The sequence below is a fragment of the Pollicipes pollicipes genome, unplaced genomic scaffold (assembly GCF_011947565.3).
Source record: "Pollicipes pollicipes isolate AB1234 unplaced genomic scaffold, Ppol_2.1 Scaffold_4881;HRSCAF=5763_pilon_pilon_pilon, whole genome shotgun sequence".
Taxonomy (NCBI): domain Eukaryota; kingdom Metazoa; phylum Arthropoda; class Thecostraca; order Pollicipedomorpha; family Pollicipedidae; genus Pollicipes; species Pollicipes pollicipes.
In genome coordinates, this window is record NW_023596576.1 from 41,110,273 (window position 1) to 41,129,345 (window position 19,073).

General features: G+C 54.2%; 1 protein-coding gene across 1 annotated transcript; it reads right to left on the reverse strand.

The window, feature by feature from the left end:
* Window positions 1–450: 450 nt before the first annotated feature.
* Window positions 451–18,931, reverse strand: LOC119100388 (VPS9 domain-containing protein 1). The gene is made up of 10 exons (XM_037223486.1): window positions 18,747–18,931; window positions 15,273–15,444; window positions 5,801–6,096; window positions 4,238–4,331; window positions 3,072–3,195; window positions 2,458–2,571; window positions 1,280–1,902; window positions 794–956; window positions 630–657; window positions 451–567 (listed from the first exon to the last, which is right to left on the reverse strand). Exons 1-10 carry the CDS (start codon window positions 18,828–18,830, stop codon window positions 451–453), a joined length of 1,815 nt encoding a protein of 604 aa, XP_037079381.1. The 5' UTR covers window positions 18,831–18,931.
* Between the last annotated feature and the right edge of the window lie 142 nt (window positions 18,932–19,073).

Consider the following 19,073-nt stretch of genomic DNA (forward strand, 5'->3'; position numbering starts at 1 on the left):
GTAACTGACGCGGCCTCTCCGGACGAGAACTGATGTTTGCGCTGAACCGAGGTCTGCCATTTGGGGGGCTGATGGCTTCGCCGGTCCACAATCCAGTCAGCTGCGGCTTCATATATTGTAGAGAATATTCAACGTGCGAAAACCGTCTTCAGTGATAATGCAGCTTACGCACAACTGCAAATCGCGTGAAAGCCCAGCATAAAAGCACGATGTTGCACACAGCTACGTCCATGACGTAACCCGCGACGAGTGAGGTGGCCGCGCAAAAGTCGTCAAAAACACGACTGCAGCACTGAATCAGGCGCACAGCGATGGGTGCAGCTCTCAGTAGATCCCCAAGGGCTCCCGGTGAGCCCGTCAGAGCAGCGCGCTGGTGGGGAGATCCGGCACGGTCCGCCACTCGCGCTCCCCCGGGGCGGGCTGGCCACTCCGCGCTTAACCGGGCGGCCACTACTGCTCGGACAGGTACAGCAGCACCGTTTGCAGCGAGGTCAGGCAGTAGCTCTGGTCGCCCTGCAGCTCGCCGTCGGCCGTGAACTCGGAGATGAAGTGCATCTCGGAGAGCATCTGCGGCGCACCAGAGTGCACCAGCAGCGCCGTCAGCCGCGGCAGCAGCAGGTCGGCGCCACCCGGCCCGTCGGGCGTGCTGCACAGCACCTGCACCAGCTCCACCAGCAGCCGGCACTTTTCGGCCGGGCTGGAGGCCAGCAGCATGCGGCGCAGCAGGCGGCGGCTGTCGGCGTCCGGCGGCCGTTCACCGGCGGCGCGCAGCCGCGCCAGCGCCGCCGCCAGCCGCCGCTCCTGCGGCAGGTGGGCCAGCCGCAACAGCACGAGCAGGTGCGGCCAGAGCGGCGTGAACAGCAGCCGCTGCACGACCGGCCGGCTGAGCGGCGGCGCCAGCGCCGGGTGCACAGCAGCCGCCAGCGCCACCAGCAGCCGCACACCCTCCTGCGTCTCTGCCGGAACGGACGGGGCCGGGCGTCAGCACTCACTCGGCGCCCGCGGACCGCACACGCCGCGCCTCAGACTCCAGCGAAGCCGCGTCGGAGGCCACACTTCCTCGTCACACACTGAGCGCGAGTATCCCGCACCACTGGGGCCGGCACGAATGCCACGCCACGGCAGGCCAGTCGCAACATTGCACGTGGCTACTGGGCATGTTACCACACAATCACTTACGCAAGTGGCAGCCACCACCTGTCGACACGCGCCGCCGGACTATCCACCCACCCGGCCCCGGCCAGCCGCTGCGTCCCAGGCCCAGCACGGCGGCACCTACCGGACACGACGTTCCACAGGTGTCGACGAAAGGCCTCGGTTTGCTGCGGACACTCGTCGCTGTCGTCTAGTGCGGGCAGCGACGGCCAGAGCAGCGTGTCGGCCTCGGTCCGTCCCGACGCCGCCTCCTCCCCGCCTCCAGGGAGTTCGCTAGCACGGCTCGCCCGCTCCGGCGCCTCCTCCGGGTGACCTTTCGGCACGCGTCGCGCGGCGTCACCGTCGCCGGCGGCCTCCTTGCCCGGCCCGGGAGTCTCCCGGACCTGCCGCGCCGCGTCCGCCTGCTGGCGCGAGTCCGGATCGGCGCGCCGGCCGGCCGCCGCGCCCCGCAGGGGCACCTGCACCGTCTCCAGCAGGTGGGCGTGCTGCTCCACCAGCGGGTTGATCTTGCAGAAGAGCGAGTACTGCAGCCGCTGGCGCAGCTTGGAGAGCGGGTGCGACTTCTCGAGGAACATGTGCAGCAGGGCGTTTTCGACGGCCCGCGGGTCGTCCGGTGCCTCGTCCAGGCTGTGGTGCAGCTGCTTGGTCCAGGCGCGCGTCTGCTCAAACTGCAGGATGTCCGCGAACGCCGTCTGCTTCTGCAGGTCCTCCGGCGTGGCCACGCTGCCCTCCGCCACGCTGAACACGCTGCCGGAGGAGGAGACGGAGATTTGAAGTGGCGTCGATCAACAATCATATTGGGAGAAGTGCCCGGTCCAAATGGATGCCCGAAACACACCACTGGAGCCCTCCAGAAGTGCAACACCCAACTCTCTGGGGCATCTCTCTGGGCTGGTCTCTTCACAGACTTCTAGACCGATCTCTTCACAGCCTTGTCCAGAGATAACACGTCGCCACAACTCCCATGGCAGCTGCGCCGTACTTGAAACTGACTACGCGGCTGAGTCACAGTTTCGTGCTCGGCCGACATGCTGAGAGCGGGTGGACGGGAGGATGGGGGGGGGGGGGGGGAGCGGGCAGAGTACACAGATACCAGCTATCGACCGCAGCGACGCGCTCGCAGTACCGGCACCTCCTGACACCACGATGCCAAAACATGCGCGCCACCGACAAGGACCGGACCAGCAGCCACGCCCTCGGCGCCGCACGTGCCGTGACGCGCGCCGGGGCGCCCGCCACGTGACTGAGCGCCGCGCCCCGCGACTCTGCGCCACACGCCTCCAGTCAGCCGGCGGGCCTCACCGTTTGGCGATCTGCACGTGGTGCTGCCGGGCCTCGTCCCGCCTCTTGAGCCAGGCTTGTTGCTTCATGACAGCAATCTGACGGTTCTCGGTCAGCCTTCGCTGCAGCTCCAGCCTGCCGGCGGGCGGCGGCAGTCACGGATCGGCTCCGGGGCACAGTCACTGGCGTCACGCGCGTCAGTATGCGTCATTAGAGACGCTCGGACTCGGCCTGTGCTGTAAGCGCAGGCAGGGGGCGCGAACCTGACCCGCCTGACGTCATTACGAGGGCCGTGTAGTGACCCGATGTGTGAGGTGAGAAACACCTGTCGTCGTCGTCGTCGCCATTGGGGCTTTAAGACGCACTCAGCTGCTGGGGCTATATGGCGTCGCCTGCCTCTCACCCTGGCAGGAAGGGCGGGCACCGCGAGGAATCGAACCCTGTACCTCTGGTTTCCAGGACGCGCAGCGCTTAACGTAAACGCGTTAACCACTACACCACCGGCACCCACAAGAAAGACTGTCACACTGAGGTGAATTTCCTACCCAGCGAATCGTAAGCCACGCGCAGCGACTCCAAACACGCCGTCTCGCCTCGGGCTAGTGCCCAGAGGCCACGCCCCGCCGCGCGCTCACCTGAGGTTGTGCTGCACGTGCAGCGGACTCCGCTGTATGCGGGCCGGATAGGTGGCCAGCAGGCGCTCATTCTCGCGGCGGGCCGCCTCCAGCGGCGACTGCTCCTCGGCCGGGTCCAGCTCGTCTGGCGGCCAGCGGAGCGCGTCACTGGGGCTCGGAGACGGGCCGCGGCCGGTCCCATCAGCCGCCCGAACTCGTCTGTATTGCTGCCGATCTCACGAGCTGCTGACGGTGTGACGTAATGGACATCGGGGTCGAACGGCATGGCACGACACGGGACAGCCATGATGCACGCGTGCAGTCAGCGGGCACGCCAAGTCGCCGCTCCCAGCTGGTGTCCGCCGGCAGCCACGGGGTACATCGCGTCCTGAGCGACCCTGTGACGGCCAGGCTGCCGTACAGGTGAACACGGCCCGCCGGCGGCCGGCTGCAGCTCAGACACAGACCGGCCGTCCTCGGCTCTCCCAGCTGGCGCCGCGCTCCAAACCGCGCCGGTGGACAGCATCCGATGTTTTTGACCCGCTCTCCGACAGCCGCGGGACGGCGGAGCACGCGCCGACACGCACCGGTGTGACTCAGCGAGACGACCGTATCGATCCCAGGTGTTGCGGGCACGCCGGCCGCCGAACGCCGACCCGAAGTCGGGGTCGCCGCCGCGCGGACCGCGCTGCGGCCCCGGCGCGACGCTCACGGGGGGCTTAATACAGCCCTTCAAAAGGATACACACGAGGTGTGCTAGCAGACTGGGTTGGGGAATGGGGTCATGTAGCAGGCGGCCGCCGGTGCTCCCGCTCTGGCCCAACACTGCTGCGACAGTGTCGCGCGGGGGACGCGAAAACGCGGTGCAGGAGAAGCAGTCAAAAAAACAACTTACCCCATCACATTTCCAAAAAGAGATTTAGTCTGTAAATTCTCTTCCAGTGTTGTCGATAAAATACACTTCTTGTTTTAACATTTTTGTTGTTGTTTTAACATGAGATTCGCTGTCTGCCCAAAACTTCGCCCCTTCCAAGTAACCCCCGTGCCAGTCGCCAGCCCTCTCCATTTCTCCCGTTTTCGTCACACTGACAGACCGAGCTGAGGGCACCCAGAGCTGGCGGGTTGCCCACGACCCATCAAGTGGCCTGTTAATAAGCACCATGGTGTTGGTGTCCGGGCGCGCTTACCGACTGGGCTCGTGATGGGTACGCGCTGATGTACGATATCTGCTGCGAAGTAGCCGCCGTCGAGCTCGCCGTTCTCCGCCGAAGACGGGTCCCGCTGCCGGACGAGGTGACGGTCGTCAGCACGTGCGCGGTCCGGGGGGGGGGGGGGCATACGGAGAGGACGGCACCTGCGGGTCCGCCACCCGCCGCCTGCGCGAGATGGGGGCCTGCTGGCGACTCGGGTACTGCGGTGGGTCGCTGCCGACGGCGCAGGGCGCGCACACCCCTCGCTCCGCGTCCGGTCGCGGCCCGGCGGCGCAGCGCTCGGCGTCGACGCCGGTCCGTGCGTGGTCAGAGCTCGGCTCTCCGGCGGGAGGCGCGCGGGCGGAGCGGGCGGAGCGGGCGGAGCGGGTAGAGCGGGTGGAGAAGGCGGCCGACGGGGCCACGCACAGACACCAGACTGACGTCCGGCCCGAGACGGACACCTGTGCGGCGCGGCCGAGAGACCGGTCGATACGGTCGCGTCACACAGCCGCCAGCCCCGCCGCGTCACGCGGCGGCCGGGCCGGCAGGCGGAACCAGGAACGGCGGCGCGCGAGGCCAAACAGAGCCCCGGCCGGCCGGCACCACAGACCGGACATGTTCAGCGAACCCCCGACGGGCTCTGTTCATTTGTCTGTTTGTTGTGCGTCACCGGGCAAAAGGACGCATCTTATCGTCAATCGAGTGCTCACTGGGAAGGCTGGGATTCGCCCCTGCAAACGTCTGGGGGACGCCAATCCACCAGTGGATTCGTTGGCGCCGTCTTCGCCAGCAAAAACCCTCGATAACATGAAATGTCATTGACTGCCATTGACATGTCATGAAAAGTCATTGACATGAGTGCCATTCTTAAGACTTTACTGAGGAAGGAGAGTGCTTACATGGTACGCAAAAACATGCGAAGACTTAAATGAAAGCTAAGTGTGTGTTATTGGGGCCTTACGGCGCACTCAGTTGCTGAGGCCATTAGCGTCGCCTGCCTTCCACCCTGGTAGGAAGGACGGGCACCACGGAAATGAGAGCTGAGGACACCTGGCACATCTCAGTGTCGCTTCAGGCTAGAGCAGACATTTCATCAGCTATAAACCACAGAGTTTTGCTTCCCGTGATGCGTCCAAATCGCTCACATGCCTGAATCCTTCCCTTGCCCGCATCTACCGAGTCGCGGTGCCACAAGTCATCGCCATGGCAACCGAGTCGCTGGCCTTGGATGGCAAGCGCGCGCGCTTCACTTGCAAAGTGTACGGAACCCGGCACATCGAGCGACGGCCCCATCGGTTGCCAAATCCAAACGGACGCCAGGCCACGCAGGTTGGGACGAGCGGACTGCGCTAACACATCACACACAATGACGCCAGGCGGGTGCCACCGAGCTGAGCACATACCACGGGCCGCGCCACCGCTGCACCATCAATCCGCAGCGTGCGACCGCCCCGAGCCTAGACAAAGGCCCAACGCTGCGACATTGTCACGCTTTTAGCTAAGCTATTAGCTAAGCTACTGAAGATGGCTCGTTGCGCACACATTCGGGACGAGCATCACCTGGGAAGGAGCATCCAGCCCCGCCTCGGCGCCGGACGCGAGCACCTGCGCGTTGTCCTCGATCGAGTGGCACTCGTCCGAGTCGACCGCTTCGCCGTAGAGGCCCGGCGCCGCCGAACAGTTGTCCTCGACCGAGTCCGACTCGGTGTCGCTGCACAGCGCCGGCGCCGAGGGCTCGCAGAGCGAGGCGGCCCGGTACGTGCTCCAGGCTGACTCGGCGTCGAGTCCGCCGTTGCCGAGCGGGCCAGGCAGCCGCTGCTCTCGCCCCTGCAGCGCCTCCTCCTCCTCCAGCGGCGCTGCGGGCGAGGCCAGACCCGGTGAGGAGAGGTCCGGCCCGGTCAGGTCCCAGCGCCCTTGACGTCTGTCCAGCCGGGCCCCGCTGCGGCTCGGCGCGTGGCCAAGTCACGGCAGATCAGGCTGCGTGAAACCGTCCCAGCTACCGGAAACGCCACCCTAGCGTCAGCTGTTGTGCCTGGAGACAGATTAGGTCGTCAGGTCCGGCCAGGCCACGGCGGGTCAGGACCTCTCGGGTCAGACTCCTCACCGCCATCTATAGCGCCGCTCAGGGCTGGAAGCTCTCGAGCTGATCACCCGCTGTGGTTCCTGCCGGCAAAACACCGCCGCGAGCAGCCGAATGAGCTGGGGTCGCGCCTGTCGCACCAGGCCGCGCTCGGCGGCGGCGCGACAGCCACCGCCGTGTCGAGCGACATCTGGACCGACCGCTCCATCATCGGCTGCTCGGCCGCCGGGCCCCCCTGGGCCGGCAGCGGGCAGTAACCGGCAGACATTCCAGGACGGCGCGGTGCACGTCGGGCCCCGGCACAAGCATCAACAATCGGCGGCAGACCCGGCTGGGTTCCACTGGGGCGACGCCGCGCGGCCGCTGTTCATGAACAGTGGTCTAATGAACAGGCAGGCATTAGCTAGCGTTTGGCGGACTACATGGCAGGTCGTCATGCAGGCCGCCAAACGCTTTGCCATGTGGGGCCCTTTGCCGGACGCTCATGGAAGTCCCAGAATTACAACATCAACGGGAGTTTTAAGACGTGCGCGCCATACGTGGCCGTTCATGTCGTAACAATTTATATGTTTTAGTATGTAGACTACATCAGTCGACGTTACGCGCGCACCAACGTTGGAACCTTTTGACCCGCGAAACGACTGTCCACTACCTAATGGGCTTAAACGAATTGTGCCACACCCCCCCCCCAAAAAAAAATAATGAAGTGAAGCCGTTTGCATGTTTTTCAGCTGCAAATAATCCAAGTACTGCTAAAGCTACGCCACTGGTTCATGAAATTCACTCTCTTGGTAATAGCGTTGAACGCCGGAAGCGCTTAATAATTGTAAACGCAGGTCAATACTGCATTAAGTCTACTGTGCAATACTACATTGCGAGTCACTTAACTTCATTCATTTAAGAGCAAACCACTAACCATGCCATCAACTTACGAGCAAATGACGTATTTCTGTACCCAACGGTCCCAGGAAAGTGCATCTCAGTAATGCGATAACCAGAAAGGTCTGGTTTTTAGGCGCCAGACGCGTTGAGCTGCGTGTGTTGGAGATGTACAGCAACGCGTCAAGTGGTGTTGTAGAAATCCCGCCGTGACATTAACCCACAATCTGGAACGTTACTTCGTGCGGATGAAGCCATTTCCCGGGGAAAAAAGCATTTAAAAGCAATTACCACCGAATTCGGCATTAAAAACGGCATTAATCATGGAAAGCCAAGCTTCCTATCCCCTTATGACAATACCCACGGCTACTTCAGCTAGAGTCAAATAATACTGCGCATATACTGACACGAAAACGCATTCAATAACTATCATTCACCGGCCTGACGCCGTTCGCTCCCGCCCTAATAATCCTGCGATGCCTGGTCCTGGGCACCATCTGGGTACATAGGCTCCTACCCCAAACTGTCCCGGCTGCACCAATACTATCCACATGCAAACTTCGAATCGACAATCGGAGCTAACGTACGCAATGTGGAAAAATACTGGCGCGCAATACCATCGTGACCGCGCCGCGCTAACAATAACAGCTGTTAGAAGCTTGAATTTGGTAGAAGTGCACACCTGTTAAGTACATCCTAGAGAATCGATTACATAAATGGGCCTCGACATATTTGAAAGACGTTTTCCAACTGTAGTTTGCACGCATGAATGAACCCTTGGAAGCCCAGAGTAAACGTGGGGCACACGACCGCTGACCACAAGAACATTGTGTAGTTTTCATTCACAACAGTGTTACCTTTACGTGAGGTTGGAGGGAAACTGTTTTGTGCGCAATATTGAACGCTATTGCCGATACAACGTCTACCATGTGTTGGTGGGCCGATAAATTAAAGTACCTCAAAGACGATGATTAGTGTGAAAGTGCATCACGCTAAGGACTGTTTGTTTCACTATCTATCGAGCTCAAACGTCGCCACTCCCCATTAATTCCGCAAAGTGCCAACCCCAGTGACGCACTACCGTTGAAACATGGGCGGTAATGACTCATTACGAGCAAAGCCGGGGACAGATAACCTAGCATTAAGCCCTTCTTACTTGAACTTAAAAGGCTGTGCAGACTACCACCTGCTTTCGGGCTCAAGCCACGTATCCACCCGATTTGGGGCGTTTTTAAGACTCATGTCAGATCCCATCAATCAAGAGCAGACGAATACGCGCAACAAACGGCACAGTAAAGGTGAATGGACCAGCCACAACCTGCCAACAGATCTCAAATCTGTCTGTCCTCAAAACGCTTACCAGAAAGCGATCGGCAAGCAGTCAATATCGTCATCTCTAAACCGATCATGAAAACGCGGTACTGTGGCTGGAACCTGGTGAGAATCATAAGAAATGTACTGGCGTTGAGTGCTGCTTATGGTGATCGAATATCCCGCCCAATTGTTTACATTATTTACGATGTTTTGGACACGATTGTCCGAGCTATGAATCACTACAAAGCTATCGATCTCCTCGATTGAGATTACTACCCCTGACAAGGTCCATGGTTGGTCCGTTTGCAAACAATGTTTTTTGCAGCCCCGCGCACAGAGGTTACATTGATATCCCTCATCACATGTCCAAGAAGGATATAACTTGCAGCACCTTTGTTCAAATAATTACAACCCACAGCTCTCTGTCTGCTATCGCCGCGCCTATCGCACACGCGAGGGTTGTCCGACTGCGTCTGGCACGTGTTATTGGATCCAAGACGCGCTTTGTCACACGCGGACGCCGTTTACGCGGTCTCGCATTACACATCACCCAGGTCAGCATCGTGCTCGACCACTGATTGGTGGAGGACTGCGAATGGATTTGGAATCGACAGCGGAATGGGCCGAGTTTTCGCTGAATCTAGGTAGAATCCATAGCAAATACCGAATACATATTTTTTGTATGCATGTATGTATGTATGAATATTTTGTGCAAACCGCAACTGGAGAAGCCCAAAATCTTGCCGTGCTGCTCATATCCTGAATCGGAACTAACCCCACGCACCAATCTGATCCCGCAAATTCACCAGAGCGGCATCAGCTCTATCGCTGACGGCTCTGCTTATACAAAATAAGCCCGCCGAAAATCGGCCGCGAGCCTGTTCTTCCAATGCCACACAAGGCATACATCTTACTACTCTATTTACGGACTGTCCGCTGTCCAGGACACGCCCAGACCCATGTGGCCACGCTCATCCTTCCGCCGCTGGCCTGACAGCGCGGCGCCCCGATCACGTGGCCGTCGTCCCGGGGATCTGGCCCCGGCCGGGCCTCACTTCCGGGCCTGGCGGGCATGGTCCGGCACCAGCCGCCGGGTCGAAGGGGGAGGAAGACACTCGACACGGCCGTGGACGCGGACCGTCGTTCCGGGGATCGGCTGTCTCCAGAATGTTCCGTAATGGCGTATCGCGATAGCGAAAGCCGGTCTTCGGTGGTCCGTTTCCGCATACAAAGACGCATCTCCCGGGCTTGATCAGACACTGACTCTGGCAAATCAGCTGAGTCCAGCTGCGATCGTGAGGCAGGGCCGAACGCTCGTCGCTTAGTTGTTAAGTGTTCTCACGCAATCACAGCAGGCATATCATAAAATGATTTTTTTCTGAAATAGCACGGGACGGTATCACAAGTCCATGACCATTTGTATGCGGATGGCATGAAATAATCGCGAGTATATTAGACTAAGCAACAAGGAATTCACAACAAAGCGCGGGTTGCTCTATTTCTTTGAGACAGTCGTCTGTTAACCATCACCAGCCTATACCCATCCTGTTATTCCAGTTGCCGACATATCTACGGCTAAAAATTCCGTGTAAGTTCAGATAAGTAAGTTCACAACCGACTTCAGAAAATTAACACCCCTGCATCCCACTAGTCTTTGGAAAGAGTTAATGCTGGAAAACTGCCATCAGAAATCATAACATTTTGACCTCTTTAAGTTCAACAAATGGTTCCTAATTCTCCGTCTTTATATCCGATTGAATTTCAAACTTGACACGGTTGCAGTAAGTAATATTCTTCTGGTACAAAGGATTGCGCAAATGTGCTTTAATCACGTCACAGTGAATGTGTCGCTGAAAAACCTAAAGGATTGCGCTAACGTGCCTTGGTGTCGCGAAAAAACCCCGACAGCTAAAATATCTGGATACCATTGAACCCCTGAAGGAATCTGCACTCGTGGTTATAGGGTATCGGAGTGTATCTATATGCCTACAAAATTCCCAGCTCGAACCGTACGCATGCATTTTGTGACAGATCAAACCCCTCAGCCGGCTAGTCGGGTTAGCTAATGGCTCCCTGCGCGTTGCCGCTCGGTCGGCGGCTAGCCAGCCAGCCGACTAGTCGACAACTTTTTAGAAATAAGCGCAAACACGGGCGGGCACTCATATGAATATCACTGTGCATGCCATATCACCTTTCCCCGAAAGAGCCAGCCGCAATGACGCCACCGAGAATGGCATTGCGTCCGTGTCGCACCGATGCCACTTCAGCACCATCACCACACTGCGGTCACTTCAGCACCACCACCACACTGAGGTCACTTCGGCACCACCCCCACACTGCGGTCACTTCAGCACCACCACCACACTGCGGTCACTTCAGCACCATCACCACACTGCGGTCGCAATCGCCACAGGAAGCGCGCGCGGGCAGCGGGCCGTCGCAGCTGCCGTCCGACACGTCACGTGGTCGCCCTGAGCGCCGGCCGTCTGGCAGCGGGAGGCCGGGCGGTGCGGCGGCGCGCGGGCCACGGCGGCCTCCGCGGCGCGGGAGGCGACCGGGCTGGCCGCTCGGTGCCGCGCCCCGGATATACAGACGGCCGCCACGCGCCGTCGTCCCAGCACGGACTCGTGCCGAGGCGCGGCGGAGATAGAACAGTGCCACACGCAGACGCCACGGACAGTGGCGGGTTCTGAATACTCGGCGATGCAGACAGAGTGCTCGGCTTTCATGACGATCGCAAACACACACCATGAGCGTGTATGATGCAGATTCCAAGTCCTCGTTCGTTTGTCCACCACTTACTTGAGTCACCGGTAGACACGGGAGGGGGGGGGGGGCAAGTATCCATAACTTGTGTGGAGGTTGGCGTCATGCCCATGGCGTTGTGTGGCGGGGCTCCCGCGCCGATCAGTGCCAGTTGTGCCGCAAGCTGGGACCGGGTGCATTTACATGTTCTGTGTTCACTTGTCGAAACTTTCACAGTTGTGTGGGGTTTTGAATTGAGATAACCGGGTTAATGATCATTCCCTGCAGTTCGGGTCATGTTCCCGACAAGACTTCAAACCATCTCGCTTCGCGCTTGACGCGTGCAAATTTGTGCAGACTATGACGCGCTGCCTTCCTGAAGTTACCCAGACACCAATGACATCAGACACATCACGCAAATATTCCACCTCATTAGCTGCATGGCACTCGGGATCAAGACAAAATTCGATAAAACATTTGTGTTTGCGGTAATCAAACACCAAATGTTCCACTTATAGAAGACAATTGGTAGATAGTCACCTTTCGCTTCCCATTCGAACGCAGACCGCATTTTGCGATCAATAACACAGGCAATTAGGCCACTCCTGGATATGACGGACATGCGGCGGAGAATCGAATCATTTACGAATACCATCGTGACCGAGAATACAAACGCAAGTACGGAACATACCATCACGGAAAAATATACGAGAAAACCACTAGAAAGGGGCAAGGTACACGCACATAACGCTAGTGCATTTAATTTATTAAATAAAACAACGCTACCTCGCGGCGCATGGAAGTAATGCAAGTAAGCCGCAGCGTCCGCTACAGCGGCAAACCTAACGCACAACTCTGGCAACGCATGTGGCCCCATAAAAACGTTCCATTGCGATGCCAAACGATTACATATCGTAGAGAATATTTACCAAGTAGTGAAATTTTGCCATTTAGAGCAGTTTCTGCACTTAAAAGACTGCTCTAGACAACAAGATTCCCCTGTTAAGTGAACATGCTCCTCAATACGTCGTTTGATTATGCCACCGCACCTTGCACCACATTGATCGAGAGCCAACTGACTCGTTTTATCTGGAAATCGTGCTCACGAATGCCAGATATGTGCGGCTTGTCTGCGATATTCTTTTTCTCAGCCTTGAACGTCGCATGGCTTATCAAATGCCAGAATTTGAGTGACGTCATTGTGGCATCATGATCGCCTTGGTGACCTTAAAATACTCTCCCCCCCAAAAAAAAATCGCCGGCGTACCGTTGAGAAGCTAGAGGGGCTTCGGTCTTAAGGACAGGTCTATGAACTGCACCGAAAGGTCCTCAAGATGGTTCTTTCAGTTCAAGACCACACTTAAATGTGAAACACTCCCTTCAACGCCTTCAAATGTTGAACTGTTCCTTTGACTGTATTTTCATGCGATGATTTCCGCTTGGGATTCCATGAGTGGGGTCAAGATCACATTTCTAAGATGACGGATCTACTGGGCTGACTTCGTCGTTCCGGGGCTTAACTTGACAACCGTAGTTGCTTTATTCTTATACGTTAATTCCAAGAAATCGCCCAAGCAATACTGGGGAAGGGATGAAGTGTGGTTAGAAAGTTGTAATATCGCGTGTTTCGTGGACATAGACATGTTACAAAGGGCAGTGGATTCCGCACCAGCTTGACAATTCAAAAAACACCTTAAAAAACAACACACGTCATCCGTTTTGCACTGGCAGGTGCAGGAATGGAGGTTTAAGGAGGTACAGTGTCATCTTCAGCTGACTGCTTCTAGAACTTCTCCGGTAATCTTGCCTGGCAATGGCTTCAAGTAAAAACGCGATCAAAAATGCAACTATCCTATAACATACAAGAAGCGTCAGAAGCACGCTCAGGAGTGCTTAAAAGGGAACTTAAAACACAAGTTATTCGGTCCTACCAATGCAATGCTAGCAATGCGGCAGTGATTCCTAGCATGGTTTATAAGCTGGAAAAATGTTACGATCACATCAGTCCATAGGTTTTGCCAACAGCCTCAGTAGGAATCCTAGACAAAACAGACAGTGCGGTAGCCACACAAGATCTGCTGGCCAGATGCTGTGCAGGTTTACACAAATCAGCTGCCAAAGTGACTGCTTAACGCTCCCTTTTAACGTCTCCTCCTCCTCTCCGCGGGGTGTTCTTAAGACAGAATACTTTTCAAACATTTGAGAGGAAAACATCAATATCATAATTCCATCCCATAGCACGATATAAATCAAGCCAACACTGGGACATTTCGATCATAAACACCGCAGCTCATCGTCTGCCCCGCCTCTCTCCCATTGTCGGCCTTCGTCTGAAGGTGCAAATGATGACGTGCTGGCGGATGCTGCACACGGATGAACGGCCACCCACGTGCGGTGACCAGCAAATGCTGCGCACGGATGAACGGCCACCCACGTGCGGTGACCAGCAAATGCTGCGCACGGATGAACGGCCACCCACGTGCGGTGACCAGCAAATGCTGCGCACGGATGAACGGCCACCCACGTGCGGTGACCAGCAAATGCTGCACACGAATGAACGGCCACCCACGCGCAGCAAATGACATGCTGCATCCGCCATGGCGAGATGCTGCAAAACCGTTGCACGGCGCGCGGAACTTTTGGCGCGCTGCCCGAAAGCTGCAGCCGAGGCCAGTGGAAACGAGAAAGGCTGGAGCCATGCATATCAAAATGTTCAAGCATTGCCATCCGCGGATTTACGTTTTACGTGCATAAGACTTTCCGTTGTCATCCACGGATATATCTTTAACGTGCATATGACTTCATGCGCACTCATGACGCACCATTAAAAAGATGCATTTGCTATGAAACACCCCTGATTCCAACCTGGCTACGTTTCGCTCGACATTCCAAGTCATGCCAATGCGTCATTGGGGCTTCACGCCATACTCAGCAGTTTAGGCTATATGACGTCACCTGCCCCTCACTCAAGCGGAACGACGGCGAACAGAACCGGGCCCCCTGGCTTCCAACGGGCTGTTAAATCGGTGCGCTGCCGGCGCTTTTCCAAAATAATGTTGCAATAATAAATTAACGATGATAGTAACAACCACAGCCGCCGTAAAAAGTGAGAATGGAAACATTTGCTTCAGCCCATGCTGTCTGACAATGCTTTCCTTCATACACGTTCAGCCCCGCCCCCCCCCCCCCCCCGAAATAGCATCAGTGGCGGTGCACATGCCAACGGGCAGAACAAGAGAAAAACTAACCATCTGGCTCAAGAGAAGGTCTCAAAATCTTGTTTTATCTTCGCTTCACCGGCTTCCCTGGAACTGCCTCTGCATATGCAATTTTGACATCTCAGCATGCTAGGCAAATTTCACGCATTTCACTGCCAGAACATTGTGATAGCCCAAACTGGCATGATTACATTACTTCCACAACCTCTTAAGCTTGACCCACGCGGACGGCACGACAAAACTCCCTCCCTTTTGCTCATGAACCTGCCCCTGGAAGTGCGAATACATCACGCGTCATCACAATGAGACCGTGTGAGGCCTGGATGTTGGGATGAGGAGGGAAGGGGGGGGGGAAGAAGTACCATTCCCAGCATGGAGAAAGGATTGGGTTACTCTAAACTTGCCCTGTAACATACATGCATATGCGCTTTGTTGCCTATGCCATTTGAAATAATGCAATCTGATTGCAGAGGTGAGCACTAAACCCTAAAAAGGGCTTAAAATTATCTTCCTCAACCTATTACTATGACTAAATGGGTGCTTAACAAATTTCTTTTGGCGAACTGTACAGAATAAGAAACCTGATTGGAAGAAATCTATTTCTGAAGGTCGCCGAAAGCATTTTCTCGCAAGACACCAGAAAAAACGCTATTTGATCAAGCCCGTCCAAAAAAAACGCGACCACAATGAATCGACTCCCCAGACATCATTCCGTATTGGCGAGTACTTGAATAGCCAAAGTACCGCAAATCATCGCAGATTTCGAACAGCGCGCCACCACCGGCACCCCGCGCACCTGTTCTGGCGATGGCCGCGTTTCCCCCGAGCGCGTCTGCCATGTGCTGCACGCGGTCCAGACACTGCCTGGCCAGGGCGATCATCTGGGCGACGTCGGCGCCGGACGCGACACCGGCGGCCAGCAGCGCGCAGATGTTCTGCACGCTCTGCAGGTAGCGCTGGAACGCCTCCTGGAAAGCCCACACCACATACCTGACGTCGTCTCGGAAATAAATGTTCGGTAGACAAATGTGCAGATGCTACACCACAGATGAATAGATGGAATCTCAGCATAAATGGATTTCAGTGAAGGAGCCCTCTTCCTGGCAGATCATTTGGACAAAGATGTTGAAATGGATCTTGAATGGTAGTTCACAATACAAACTGCCTATCGATCTCAACTCAACACTGGTATTTTTAAAACTTAATGTAGTTTGTTCTTTTCCTGCCCTTTTGCACAAAAAACCTGGGTCTCAGAGTGATTTGCAACATCAAGCAACTACCACAAATCCAACAAAATCCTTGGCAGTCTCCTCATGTCTGTCAGCTTCTATGTTGCAAGAGGTCAGGTGGGAGCATGAAGTCATAAAGGTTTCTTCAGCCATCATAAGTTTACCCCCAACATGTTGTGTCACTACAGTGCACATATGCTTGATTGTGCTTCAGCGGAAGGCAATCTGACTTGGGACCACAACTCATCAGTAGATTCTTAGTCTGACTCCAAGCATCCTCCTATGATTTTCAGCTAAGATTCTGACCCAAGGAGATGTAGCTCAATTCTGGAAAAAATTTGGTAGATTCCAGTGGCATCATTTAAAGAAATAATCAGTTGCATGACCTTAACATGCGCCAGGGTGGCTGGTTACATATCCTTTGCTTGGTTGGGTGGTAGGTGGGGGTAGGGATAATCTGACTCCCCTGAAATCTCATAAACTTGAAGATAAAAACACAAAATTAACAGGGTATGTTGGACTGTATATGAACTAACTTGTGTACAAAATTGAGGTTCCTAGGTCATAACCTTCAGGTCAAATAAGATTAAACAGGGTCAAACTCCAGATTGGTGTACCAAGCACATCCACACCTCTTCATGCAACTGCCTAGAGCCAAGATGCCTGGTTTAAGCATAATGTCACTGGTGCTCATTTAAGGTCAGTGACATTGCTTGACCTATAGATGGTGATGGTGACCCAAAATCCTATGATATTTTGATTTTTGCATTTGAATCAGTGTCAATGATAATGGTAGGCAGGATGCTCCCAAAACAAAATGATGATCTGGGTCATCTTGGGCCACTGACCTACTCTGACCTTGGGATAGTTCATGGAAGATGACTGCTGCAGTCCCTGTCATTTAAAAACTCAAAGTGAGCACCAACAGCTTCCTCCCCACATCAAGCTTTCAAGTAAAAAAGCAGGGTTGGTCTGACCTTGGTCTGACCTTTATACCTGAGCCCCAGCCATTGGAATTTGTTATAATCCAAAATACAATTGTTGTTTTGGTTAGAAACTATCTCAGAGATGAATGGTTTTGTCCAATGCCCTCCTGCCACACCAGATTGAACAATTCTCTACATATTGCCTTTGCCAACAGCCACAGCCTGACTTTGACCTGTCATAGGTCAGCAACCTTATCAGGTACATCTGGTTTAGATACCTTGGTAAACCAGGCCTTATGCCTGGTTTAAAACAAGAAGTGGGTGGTGGTGTGGGTGATTTAACAAATGGGGTAATTAAGGAGTTGGTAATTAATGGTAATTAGCTGATAAAACAAGAGGCCTGATTTCATTTCAAAGCCTGCTGTGATCCATTTGATGCACAAAAAGCTCTGCCCAGAATCTTGACTCATGACTCAACAACATGCACAGGTCTGATCTTGCTGTTCCCATTTCTACTTCCCCAGCTGTCAGAATCAGAATCCCAGCAACTCCAGCAGTTATAAGTTGAGCATTCAGCCATGATGTGTACAGGGCTGAAAGCTGAGCATTTTCCAGTCATTGTGATGATCCCATAGCACATGATGGTGGCTGGTGAGTTCCCAGGCTGGAATGTTGCATGTATACCACAACAAGACAAGGATGACAGCCTGAACAACTGCTCTACTAGCTCATCTCAATCCTTATATAAAACTACTCACAAGCTAAGTGACTCAAACCTTGACCTTGAATAAACCATACTTGATGCAGTATGATATTCAAAATATCAGTTGTCACTTGCCCTGTTGGACACACTCTGAGCTACTGACTGGTTGAACTGTGTCAATCCTGGTCTAGAATGCCGTATTGACATCCAAGCTGCAGCAAAATACATGTCATGCTGCATATGCATAGCAGCCACATCACAACAGCCAAGTCAGTCCATGTACACAGTAAATTTGAGTTTGGCACATGGTCACCTACATTTTCAGTGAGTAACAACCAATGCCTCTAGGAATGATGCTGTTACCATAATCTCATCAGAAAAAATCTGAGTACATTTTGGCTGTAAATTCATGAAACCATCAGGGTTAGCTCAATGACGTCATATAGATGTCAGGCACAGTAGACTGAGTTTGTGGACTGGCATGAGGTGGCCCAGTGTGAGTTGAATCATGACAAAGGTGCCTAGGCATTCAAAAATTGCATTTGAGTCTATAAAAAACAGCCAGCATGGTCAACTAGGCATGACAGATCTTAACAGAATCTTGGGATAGAGGCACAACTTCCAATTTTGGGGCTGCCTTTCAAGAAACTAGGGAAATGTTATTGCATTGAACTATCAAGAATATTATGTGCTTTATAAAATTAGAAAACAGGTAAGATGACATTTGTGTGATTTGAGGCACGGTTATATCTGTCCACAACAACTTGTTGACATATTTGATATGGTTTGCAGATTAGGAGAGGATAAATAAATAGCATTATGTAATGAGGAATATATCCTCAGACTTGCAATGTTAATTAAGCATTATGCTTGAAATGTAAATTTTAAAATGCAGTAATACTAACAATACACCAAACATGCACAATTGGCTAGAAATGTTTAAATTGCAGGACATTGAGATTGGTGTCTTCAATACCATCATTGTAACCTGGGAAGGAGACAACTCGACCTCCACAAACATGCCCTGATACTACACACACAATTTGCAGGATACTACCTGCTATTCAGTTAAGGGTCATACCTGAATTTAGAAACATGTGTTCATGTTTAAAGGGTTGTCTGTAAACAATCTTTTCAAAAGATGTGTCCAATGTGTTTTAAATGAAAACCCCTGTGTTCTGCCTACCTTTCAGCCAGTGGTGTGGTTAATTTTGCAAAATACCCACGAAGTTAAGGGAGGGACAAATCAGAGCAAACTACCCAAAGTCTACCTCTAAAACTCATCACTAGTATCTACCAAAATTTGACCCATATTTTCCAAGTTGTGAGGCAGGAGATGCTGTACCCAACTGATAGGGGAACATGGCACCCCTGGAACCTTTTGCTGTCCCACGCAAGGTTCAACCACCTACCTGATCGTCTCCAGCTGCTTCTTTGTCAATGGCGTACGAAATACCCGTCATCACAGCTCTCTTTCGATCGGCTCCCCCGTCCATGGCGTTAACACTCGGTGGAGTTTCCCCCACTTTCCCCAATTAGCAAGTACTTTGAATACAGAGAGCCCCGAACGCACGGACGCAGATTCCGTCCTAAACCTCTTCAGTGCGCTCCCAGCCCGAAGACTTCACAGTGCCTCCCGCCACAAAACAGTGATAAGGACGACCCATTGCTACCATATCACCAATATATGATGTCTTGATCAGAATCATGCAGAGTATAAAACTTCAAGAAATGCTTGA